Source organism: Schistocerca piceifrons, chromosome 3, assembly GCF_021461385.2.
Source record: "Schistocerca piceifrons isolate TAMUIC-IGC-003096 chromosome 3, iqSchPice1.1, whole genome shotgun sequence".
In the NCBI taxonomy this organism is placed as follows: domain Eukaryota; kingdom Metazoa; phylum Arthropoda; class Insecta; order Orthoptera; family Acrididae; genus Schistocerca; species Schistocerca piceifrons.
In genome coordinates, this window is record NC_060140.1 from 192,217,106 (window position 1) to 192,229,632 (window position 12,527).

Genomic DNA, 12,527 nt, shown 5'->3' on the forward strand with positions numbered 1-12,527 from the left:
ATTATCTGAAGAACTGACGAAATAATTCGAATTATCGAGTTTTAGATGGCCGCACACTTGAAATTATCGTGGTGCAGTTGCTCATGACAAAAGCTTCGATTTATCGAGTGTACTAATACAAATAAGATTTCTTCGATTTTTCAAAGATTTTTCAAGGGACTTGACAAGTTCGACTTATCGAGAAATTTGATGTATCGAGGTTCAAATTAGCAAGAGGAGACTGCATATATTTCCGTTACCAACTGTAACTGTACGGTCGAAGATTAATGTAAAAAGTCTCATATATACACCGACCTCTGGCATTCAGCAGCAATTTAAAAAATAAATACATACAGACAAATGTATTTCACAACATCAGTATGCTAACATTACTCGTAGAAGACCAATGAATTATCAATGGTTAGACGGTAGTATTTTATAAAACAAAAGCGTACTGCTACTGAGTTGCTTGTGTGTACTAATTTCAGACAAAAATACGAAAAGAGCTCTGCAAGACTTTGTGCCTGCAGAGTTCTAGGATACACTTTACATCAGTGGTGACATTTTATTAACCCAAGAACGTAACATACGGTTTAATTCTCCTAATGAACTATGAGCTGTTGTCACAGTTGCAGAAACTGGAATATCTACGCACTACTAGAATACAAATTCTATCAGTGGAAACAGGTATATTCCACTTCTGAGATTAACAAAAACATATAATTTGATTTTCGTAATGAACTATCAACTATCGTCACAGCCGAAGAAACTGGATTGCCTACAGACTTTTAGAAAATATTTTGTCAATGGGAACAGATATATACGATCTCTGAGGTTAACAGAAATTTATTTGGGACATACTCTTCAGACAAAAAAGTAACATATGGTTAAATTCTACCTACGAGGGCAGTTCAATAAGTAATGCAACACATTTTTTTCTGAAACAGGGGTTGTTTTATTCAGCATTGAAATACACCAAGTTATTCCCCAATCTTTTAGCTACACAACACTATTTTTCAGCGTAATCTCCATTCAATGCTACGGCCTTACGCCACCTTGAAATGAGGGCCTGTATGCCTGCACAGTACCATTCCACTGGTCGATGTCGGAGCCAACGTCGTACTGCATCAATAACTTCTTCATCATCCGCGTAGTGCCTCCCACGGATTGCGTCCTTCATTGGGCCAAATATATGGAAATCCGACGGTGCGAGATCGGGGCTGTAGGGTGCATGAGGAAGAACAGTCCACTGAAGTTTTGTGAGCTCCTCTCGGGTGCGAAGACTTGTGTGAGGTCTTGCGTTGTCATGAAGAAGGAGAAGTTCGTTCAGATTTTTGTGCCTACGAACATGCTGAAGTCGTTTCTTCAATTTCTGAAGAGTAACACAATACACTTCAGAGTTGATCGTTTGACCATGGGGAAGAACATCGAACAGAATAACCCCTTCAGCGTCCCAGAAGACTGTAACCATGACTTTACCGGCTGAGGGTATGGCTAAACTTTTTCTTGGTAGGGGAGTGGGTGTGGCGCCACTCCATTGATTGCCGTTTTGTTTCAGGTTCGAAGTGATGAACCCATGTTTCATCGCCTGTAACAATCTTTGACAAGAAATTGTCACCCTCAGCCACATGACGAGCAAGCAATTCCGCACAGATGGTTCTCCTTTGCTCTTTATGGTGTTCGGTTAGACAACGAGGGACCCAGCGGGAACAAACCTTTGAATGTCCCAACTGGTGAACAATTGTGACAGCACTACCAACAGAGATGTCAAGTTAAGCACTGAGTTGTTTGATGGTGATCTGTCGATCATCTCGAACGAGTGTGTTCGCACGCTTCGCCATTGCGGGAGTCACAGCTGTGCACGGCCGGCCCGCACGCGGGATATCAGACAGTCTTGCTTGACCTTGCGGCGATGATGACACACGCTTTGCCCAACGACTCACCGTGCTTTTGTCCACTGCCAGATCACCGTAGACATTCTGCAAGCGCCTATGAATATCTGAGATGCCCTGGTTTTCCGCCAAAAGAAACTCGATCACTGCCCGTTGTTTGCAACGCACATCCATTACAGACGCCATTTTAACAGCTCCGTACAGCGCTGCCACCTGTCGGAAGTCAATGAAACTATACGAGACGAAGCGGGAATGTTTGAAAATATTCCACAAGAAATTTCCGGTTTTTTCAACCAAAATTGGCCGAGAAAAAAAAGTGTTGCATTACTTATTGAACTGCCCTCGTGGAATTATGATCTGTTGACACAATCGCAGAAACTGGAATGTTTTTTGAACAGTTTAATACGATAAACTGGAAGAACATGTAACTGAACTGCATCCTAGTGGTTGATGTGATGTTCCTTATGGGTCTAAAATTATGGAACAATCAGAGACTTGTCAGGTCTCTTTGGACAGATGAAGGAAATTGATCTTTTCTCTTTATTAATTATTATTTACTCAACATTTTGTGTGGATTCTTTTATTTATTCTTGTACGAAAATACGGCATATGAATAATTCTAACGCTCATAACAATTCCGTTAACTTTTTCATGTACTAATATTTTATTCACACAAGGTTTCATATTCTTTCTCGCCAGTATTATTTTTCCGTCTTTTTAACAATATTCAGTCCTATATCTGCTTTTGGCGTTCTTCCAGTTAAGATTCTGAAAGCGCTCTGTAAATCGAATAAAATGAGATATGAATTAGTTCACTGCAATGAAATGAATGGAAGTAGGAGGATAAAATCCTTGCAGACGCAGTGGCATGAAATGACGTCACTGGAAAATAAGAATGTCCGACGATTATGTTTTGTGAATTCTGTTGTGCCTTCATTATGGTTCAATGGTTCAAATGGCTCTGAGCACTATGGGACTCAACTGCTGAGGTCATTAGTCTCCTAGAACTTAGAACTAGTTAAACCTAACTAACCTAAGGACATCACAAACATCCATGCCCGAGGCAAGATTCGAACCTGCGACCGTAGCGGTCTTGCGGTTCCAGACTGCAGCGCCTTTAACCGCACGGCCACTTCGGCCGGCCCTTCATTATATCTATGGCTTCTGAAGTACATATTGACTCGCCTTATGCTTTTTGTACTGTTCTTCATGAATAATTTTAGGTTACAATGTAGATCATCCTATCAAGTTTTGTCCTATGATACTACAAATATCAGCGTATATATGCAATGAAGTGAGATAATTTTATTCTTTTCAGTTCAAGAAACCGATATGTGGTTTTACATTACACGACTGGATTTTGTTTCCATACGTTAATAAACTGGATGCTATTTCACGTTCTTCGTTTACACGGAGCTCACAAATCCAATTTATAACTTCGGAAGAGAGAGCAATTACAGTCGTTGATGATGCAATATTAGTGCAGAAATAATACACTATCAGTAGCAGTAAACAAGACAACGTATATGTTGCTGAAAGATAAACTTACCGTTAACAGAAATACAGCTCTGAAGTTAGAAGACAATTCGATCCATAGACAGGCTGTGTGCACAATCTGGGCACATACCAAGAAGAAAAATTAATCTATCCATAGCGCATCATCAACGCAGCTCCGAAGCGTCTAAAGTGAAGCGTAATAGCAGCAGGAACTACCTACCGCCTACAGACTTCCATTGTTGGCAATCAGTAGCTAACAAAATGTTATATTTGCGTCCATCACTTGCTTCATGGCCAGTGTTTGGGTGTCAAGAGTTGAAACTGAAAGACAAAACAATAATCTGAAGAACTGACGAAATAATTCGAATTATCAAGTTTTAGATGGCCTCACATTTGAAATTATCGTGGTGCAGTTGCTCATGACAAAAGCTCGATGTGGAAATATCTTGCAGGAGACGCTGAGGGGCTCGTCAATAAGGCTAACTAGAGCATTTGGAACCGCTCTAGTAGGATAACTGGTTGTGATTTTAGAAATATTAAAAACAGATATTGTTGCTCTTGTTGTTGTATGGTCTTCAGTTTAATGGAGCTCTCCATGCTACTCTATCCTGTGCAAGCCTCTTCATTTCCGAGTACCTACTGCAACCTACATCCTTCTGATTCTGCTTAGTGTATTCATCTCTTGATCTCGCTCTATGATTTTTACCATCCACGCTTCCCTCCAATACTAAATTGATGATCCCTTGATGCCTCAGAACATGTCCTACCAACCGATCCCTTCATCTAGACAAGTTGGGCCACAAATTCCTCTTCTCCCCGGTTCTATTCAGTACCTCCTCATTAGTTACTTGATCTACCCATCTAATCTTCAGCATTCTTCTGTAGCACCACATTTCGAAAGCTTCTATTCTCGTCTTGTCTAAACTACTTATCGTCCATGTTTCACTTCCGTTTCATGCTACACTCCATACATATACTTTCAGAAATGACTTCCTAACACTTAAATCTATACTCGATGCTAACAAATTTCTCTTCTTCAGAAACGCTTTCCTTGCCATAGCCAGTCTACATTTTGTACCTTCTCTACTTCAACCATCATCGGTTATTTTGCTTCCCAAATAGCAAAACTCGGCTACTACTTTAAGTGTCCTACTTTCTAATTCCCTCTGCATCACCTCAATTAATTCGACTATATTCCATTATCCTCGTTTTGCTTTTGTTGATGTTCATCTTACATCCTCCTTTCAAGACACTGTCCATTTCGTTCACCTGTTCTTCCAGGTTCATTGCTGTCTCTGACAGAGTTACAATATCGTCGGCAAACTTCAAAATTTTTATTTCTTATCTACGGATTTTCTTTTATTTCCTTTACTGCTTGGTCAATATACAGATTGGATAACATCGGGGATAGGCTACAGCCCTGTCTCACTCCCTTCTCAATCACTGCTTCCCTTTCGTACCACTCGACTTTTATAGCTGCCATCTGGTTTCTGTACAAATTTTAAATAGCTTTTCGCTCCCTGTATTTTAGCCTTACCACCTTCAGAATTTGAAAGAGACAACAACAACAACACAGATACTGAAAGAGAGTCGATGTTACCATCAAAAGTTCCAGGTTTAACGCATGGAATTTGCAATAAAGTCCAGCTGACGCCCTGGCCGATGGATAGCTGGCAAAGCAACTGGAACTCACCTGATAAAGTTTGGCAGGTCTAGGGAATCCCTCCAAACATCCGGGAAAGGCTGTAGCTATATTATATCTCACCCAGACGAGGCATTACATTCAGCTGTTGACTCGGCGCGGCCCTTATTGAGAGCGCCTTTCAAGAATACAACGCCAGGAGAGAGGTGAATGTGATTGTGGAGTGGATGACTCTCCAGAGTAAGCTACATAGAGAAGAGGTAATAGAAGAAAACCGACTACATGTAACTTTTAAGGACCATTGTCGGGGAAGACTGTCAACAGTATGGCGATGCGATTTCCTCATAATTTTAAAATGTAAATTTCAACAGGTGTCTGGGAAATCACCAAAACAGGCTTAGAGCACGCAACACACACAGTCTGAATGGTAGTTACTGACATACTACGTGAAGCAGATTCAATGCATCGAATTAAATTGTGACTTTCGCCTACATTACCCACATCGTTGAGACCATCACCTATGGCCATTGTTGATTTGAACAGCTGCAAGGCAGTGTAGCGGACGGTATCTGAACGTTTACCCAAATGTTATTCAGTGGTTAAGGGATAGTAGCTTTTAATGTAGTTGTTCAGGGTTACAGCGGTTCCGTTTATTTTGAAAATATAAGCCACATAGATTAAGTGGCATTTAGAATTGCAGTTTCGCTTAAAAAACATTCGGGAATTCCACAAATTTAGTGAAATATACTTGTGGCAGTAGACGTAATTGTACTTTCCATAGGCGCAGCGTAATATCCACCCCTCTTATTTTGTTAGATATAATTTATGATACGTGCGACACAGTAAAGGCAATTGAATGTGGGGCAGATCTTATAAAAATAATTTTGACTGCCGATTTGAAGCGGGATCTGGGGAAACAACTTCAAATAGTATTAGCATCGTTTGTAAAATAATAATACAAATGTTTTATATACTTTTTCTTTATTTTGTACCATGTCTCATATAATAACATTTGATTGTGCGAAGTCTAATCTTTTAACTTTTCAAAACAATCAGTCTTAATTAATATAAATTATTTGAGCTTAATGCAGTAGTTTGGTAGAATGGAAACTTTAGATCTCTTATGAGCACTTCTCTCTAATAACGGACTGTAACTCTTTTTCCAAAATATGGATGCATGTTGTCTTCCTCTACGGAAGTAAGAATATGAGAAGACTAGCACAGATGTGCATTATTTAACCCTTATCTGTGACTTTACGTAAACTCAGTTCGAGGTCACTCACTGATTTACCAATTAATGTTTTATAAAAAATTTACAACATAATTTCTACGCACGATGGAAAATGGAAAGCATACGAGATGTTACAGTAGTAACAGCTTCTAACTGGCTGTAGATCCCTGACGGTGTGCGAGCAAACCTCGAATCTTTTCCAGGAGAGTCACATAACCAGCGGCTGTTGAGGGGACTCTGTATGTTAACTTAGCCTTTTTTAAACCAATTTCCATTTTTAATTTTGTTAATGAATAACTATTTCCTGTTAGCTTCTTAGACTTTATTGTTCTTTCGTACTATAAGCTTATAGTACGAAACAACAATAAAGTTTAAGCAGCTGACAGGAAATAACTATTCATTAAAATGTCATAACGTGACCTGTATTACGCTGGAGGCCCTACAATGTGGAAATTTCTATGCTGTGTTAATAATGAGTTACTAATAATTTTTAGATTCCATTTAGCTATAAACTGATCCAAAAAAGAAACAACAAGTATAAAGCAAATTTTCGGAAAGGTGGTGTAGATTGCAGCCCATGGAGAATGGATTTAACAAACACAACAATAATAAATAATCAATGATAATAATAAAATACTAAATTTATAACTTTTCACGGCACAAGAAATAAGAAACCAAGAACAACGAGGACAGAAGAATGGAAAACACAGCATGGGGAGGAGATGAAGGAGTAATGAAAAAGTAGGAAACAACAAAGAAGGAAGAAGAACTGCAGTTTTACATTATCCTGATTGGTCATATAAAACAAAACTGTGCATGTCGACACGTGTCTTACTGCAAACAAACCCATTTTCTAGACAAAGACACGCGAAGTGGCTTTATGATGCTGAATGACAGAATGGACAATGCGCTGTCCTCTCGGGCGCTAGTCGCATGGAGCTGCTGAGATTCTGCATTGATTGAGTATGGTCCTCCTGAACTCATCGACTCCTTACTTACATGACAATCGTGGGATACTGACCGACGCTAATAGCACTATCACGGAACAAAAGACCGCAGTCTCAATGGGCCACAATCCTGCCACTGCCACAAACAACCGACATTCAAATGCAATATCTGACTGAGAAACCAGCTGTATTGTCTTTCCTTATATGCATAATGTAGATGACGTTGTTAATACCTAATTTGTACGGTTGTGCTCTAAGACCAATCATTTGCATGCCCACACATGCTGTACGCTTCATGCCATTTTGACGTTTGTTATATGCGTCTTCAAGGTACTATGGTTTTAATAGCCAGTGGTGTAATACTGTTATGTGCAAGAAGTTCGTGAAAGTGGGTGTCTCACCGCAGTACTGTTCGTAAGTGAAATGTGAACCGCAGGAAAACCATAGAAGAAGAACCGAGAAACATTTGAAATGTTGTGTTGTTGAAGAGTAGTAAAAATTATGTAGGCAGACAAAATACAAAATGGAAAGGTTACTAAAATCATAGGTGAAGAAAGAAGTCTATGGAAGATATTTCCAGGAGAAGGAGTGTGTTAGTGTGAAATGTCCTACGACATCAAGGTATTGGTAGCTTGGCGCTGGAAGGAGCAGCAGTGTGGAAAATAGTAGTGGCAGACATGCAGAGTTACAGCTGATATTGAGTGTAGTACGTAGACTTCAAAAAACTAGGACGACATGGTACAGGTTTCTGTTTAGCTGTAGGACTGCTAGCGTCAAAGAAAATAATGGATTGCTAACTTTACTCTTGAGCCTAATGAAATGATGGTTCCTATGGCTCCGAGCACCATGGGACTTAATATCTGAGGTCATCAGTCCCCTAGACTTAGAACTACTTAAACCTAACTAACCTAAGAACAGCACACACATCCATGCCCGAGGCAGGATTCGAACCTGCGACCGTAGCAGCAGCGCGGCTCCGGACTGAAGCGCCTAGAACCGCTCGGCCACAACGGCCGGCTGATGAAATGAATTCTGCAAATTTCTTCTTAATAATTCTGCCTAAGGACATCGGTAGGGAAACGCGGAAATGAAAACTCGTTCAAAGTCGCCTATTTGGAGAAGCTCGTAGCTGCTTTATGCATCACCATTTGACTCCCTCATTCGAATTTCATGAAGCGACGACCTGCGGCCGCGTTGGCTTCCGGTGAGCATTTATTTACATCTCCAGTCAGGAAACGAATGATCTCCTTCCTTGATTTTTACGAGATTTTTTATTTAGTGACATCGCGTGTTGTGTTCTGTGAGCCACTGCCCAGCATCGTTGCCCTCGTTTGATTTTCTTCCAAGTTGCCTTATGCTTTACTAACGGATTTTCAGTAGACGTGAATATCATTAGGAACATAAAAGAGGTGGGGAAATTTTCAGTTTCAGATAATTTAACAAGAAACATATGATGCGGATGTATTTACAGAAGTAGGTGTGGTTGGTTTATTTGCAGTATTTTTTCTCTAGAAAGAGGCCAGATTTCTACGACGAATCACTTAAGGGCAATTTCCAAGAATTATTGCCTGTCGAAGTGGCGGGATCCAAACGATACATATCTAATGTGCGATCGTAAATCGGCCATGCGACTCTGGTGGCGGGCGTTATGAGTATGTTTACGGTGGTCGCTACAGCAACGACAAAAGAAGAGCGTTACAAAAATACTTTCAATTGCAAAGCAAACGACTTACCTTACTCGTCGTCGGTGTTGGAATCTTGTGAAAGTCCATTAGGTGGTCTGGATGGTTAATTTGGAAGAGTCGAACCATATATTCTTCCTGATGCTCGTTCGTTTTCCACACTGTCCACAATGAAATTGTAAACGGTATTTCAGCATCGAAACTGTACTTACGAAGTTTTACACACTTCGCACCGCCACAGTGTACACAGTCCCTTCTTTCCTCGTCCAGTAGTACTCCATATTTGCGACAATAAGTCGAACAATTTTCTACGCTGGATAAACATAGAATTACATTTTTTCATAGAGAATCCGCCATGGAAACGTCAAGAACACCAGACATCCCACTCACTAACCACATAAATCGTCTGGGATTCCCTAGCAACTCACAAATAATTCGCGGATGTATGTAATTTAGAGCAACTAAGGGACCGACGGGAAACAGATAAAATTGACGATCACAAATAACTGATCACGCCCGCCACCAGAGTCACATGATCGACTTACGATCGCATGTTCGATATGTATCGTTTGGACACTGCAACTTCGGTAGGCAATCATTCTTGGAAATTTATTTCGTAAGCGACTAGGAGGATCAATATGTGACCTGTCATTATTTATTTTCAAGAAACTTACAATCATTCGTATTTATCCAAGAATAAGCAAGATTCTAGAACTTCCGTTTTGGACATTATTGATTTGCTGAGCTTAAGAATTTGTCGCGCCCTCAAGAATGTTATACGACAGGTATTACAAAAAAACTTATTTCAAAGATTAAATATTTTCATATCATTACTTTTTTGGAGGTAGAGTACTGGAATACCAAAAAGACAATCATAATTCAATAGTAGATGCAAAGTGCGTCTTTTAATCTTATTAGTATCAATATGGATGTCACCTTTTTGATTTGACAATCTGAAATTACACACACATGTGAAGATATCCGGCAAGCCCAACGAGTTAGGCAACAAAGTAAGAAAACATATACAGAACATATTTTTTTCATTGATATTGAAAATTAAAATCTGAAATGGAAAAACAATCATATCATTTCAGGAAATCCTGTAGATATAGAAATAAATATGCAACAAAAAATGCTCTTAATTGTACACAAAGCTGAGAAATAGGGAGTAAAATTTTAAAAAAGCTTATTGAACTTGGATTTGACCTGTAACAATTTTTTTGATTACAATGCTACGCATCCGATTATGATAATCGGTTTATTGCGTTATTAACATGTCACGTATTTTTTGATGTCGAGCGAAATGTTAAAAGTTGAACTGAATTTGTTTTGAAAGCTATGATTCTTGTTGTGTTTTACTAACATGCAACCCATATCCGACATCTGACGAGATGAATGTGGGAAACCTTCCAAAAGAAATTGACTATTAGAACCGACTCTAAAGGTTTTACAAAGGGACCACGAAGATCCTTATCTTCGTAGTTTGACACATTATCTTGCAGCCTTGCCAACTGCAATTCGGAAACACAGTATATAACGGATACGTGTACAGATATTTTCATGCAGTATGTGCTACGTTAATATGTGTACATATCAGTGTGTTGGTTGCTTCTTTCTGTGCGTCGAACAGTCTTCCCACAAACACGTCACATAATATACATCCTGACGTTTTCCGTCCGCACGGTCGTAACTGCATCACTGATTGTTAAGTTGACTACTCCTGTCAGTATAGACTACCCTTTAAGCGTGCACCTCATCTGCTGTCCAGGGGAAAATGAGAATTACTGGTCTGCTCTTGCCACACGTACCTGGAAGCACTAAGAAACGTTAAAACATACTACTCGTAACAGCTATAGTTATTAGTCTACAAATGACGTAAATACTGACGTAAAGTTGTTCAGTACAACGTCCTCAGTCACCACCAACTGCACTTATGCCCAGTGTTTCGCAACACATAAATTTATACTTAACGTTGACATATTTCTTTTCTTCATAAAAGTTTTTCTTGCTATTGTTAGTCTTTATTTCATATCCTCTTTACTTCTCCCACAGTCACTCATTTTTCTTTCCAAATAGCAAAACTCGTCTACTGCTTTTCGTGTCTCATTTCCTAATCAGATTTCCGCAGCGTCACCTGATTTAGTTCAACGACACTCAATTACTCTTGATTTAGTTTAGATGATTTTGCGCATTTAGTTAAAACAGGAGCCGACGCAGTATCAGTCGCAGTGAAATACCGCATAAAAACTGCACTCCATTGGATAGGAGTACTAGATGAGCTGTAATCCGTTTCGTGTCTTAGCATGCAACTCACTGTCTTCCTGCGGCTGTTCTTGATAAATGTATCTCGCATTACTATCATGTAGGCCACATGGTACAAGCCAACTAAAAAGTAATAAATGTTGCAGGAGCACTGGAGAGTTTGCGCCAAACGCTGCTTGCCGCCACAGCCGCCGACCAACTTGACCATTCTCGAAGGTAAGTGTGTTGCAAGCTTTGCTTGCATGTAATAGATCAACCCATCTTCAGAACTACTCAGTACTCTTTAGTAACGCATGCCATTCACTACGAAGACTACGTTATCTACGGAAGACCAATATTTGGTGCTCATAATTATTATAAATACGTAAACTTACAGTCATCTGTATTTCTCTTTCGCAATATACACAATGTGATCAAAAGTATCCGGACATCCCAAAAACATACGTTTTTTATATTACGTGCATTGTGCTGCCACCTACTGACAAGTACTCCATATAAGCGACCTTAGTAGTCATTAGACATCATTAGAGAGCAGAATGGGGCGCTCCGCGGAACTCACGGACTTCGAACGTGGTCAGGTGATTGGGTGTCACTTGTGTCATACATCTGTACGCGAGATTTCCACACTCCTAAACATCCCTAGACCCACTGTTTCAGATGTGATAGTGAAGTCGAAGCGAGAAGGGCCACGTACAGCACAAAAGTGTACAGTCCGACCTCGTCTGTTGACTGACATAGACTGCCGTCGGTTGGAAAGGGTCGTAATGTGTAATAGGCTGACATGTATCCAGACTATCACACAGGAATTCCAAACTGCATTGGAATCCACTGGAAGTGTTATCACAGTTAGGCGGGAGGTGAGAAAACTTGGCTTTCACTGTCGAGCGGCTGGTCATAAGCCACACATCAAGCCGGTACATGCCAAACGACGCCTCGCTTGGTGTAAGGAGCGTAAACATTGGACGATTGAACAGTGGAAAAACGTTGTGTGGAGTGACGAATCACAGTACACAATGTGGAGATCCGATGGCAGGGTGTGGGTATGGCGAATGCCCAGTGAACGTCATCTGCCAGCGTGTGTAGTGCCAACAGTAAAATTCGGCGGCGGTGGTGTTATGGTGTGGTCGTGTTTTTCATGGAGGGGGCTTACACCTCTTGTTTTGCGTGGCACTATCACAGCACAGGCCTACACTGATGTTTTAAGCACCCTCTTGCTTCCCACTGTTGAAGAACAATTGGGGGATGGCAATTGCATCTTTCAACACTATCGAGCATCTGTTCATAATGCACGGCCTGTGGCGGAGTGGTTACACGACAGTAACATCCTGGTCTACACAGAGTCCTGACCTGAATTCTATAGGACGCCGACTTTGTGCCAGGTCTCACTGACAGACA

The 12,527-nt window shown here is 40.3% G+C and overlaps 1 protein-coding gene across 1 annotated transcript in view; it reads left to right on the forward strand.

Annotated features, from left to right (window-relative positions):
* Positions 1–12,527, forward strand: part of LOC124788508 (macrophage colony-stimulating factor 1 receptor-like) — a 335,265-nt gene that overhangs the window by 71,537 nt on the left and 251,201 nt on the right. Inside the window, exon 3 of the mRNA XM_047255777.1 lies at positions 11,279–11,348. Coding sequence (XP_047111733.1) covers positions 11,279–11,348 — 70 coding nt within the window. The remainder of the gene's footprint in view (positions 1–11,278; positions 11,349–12,527) is intronic.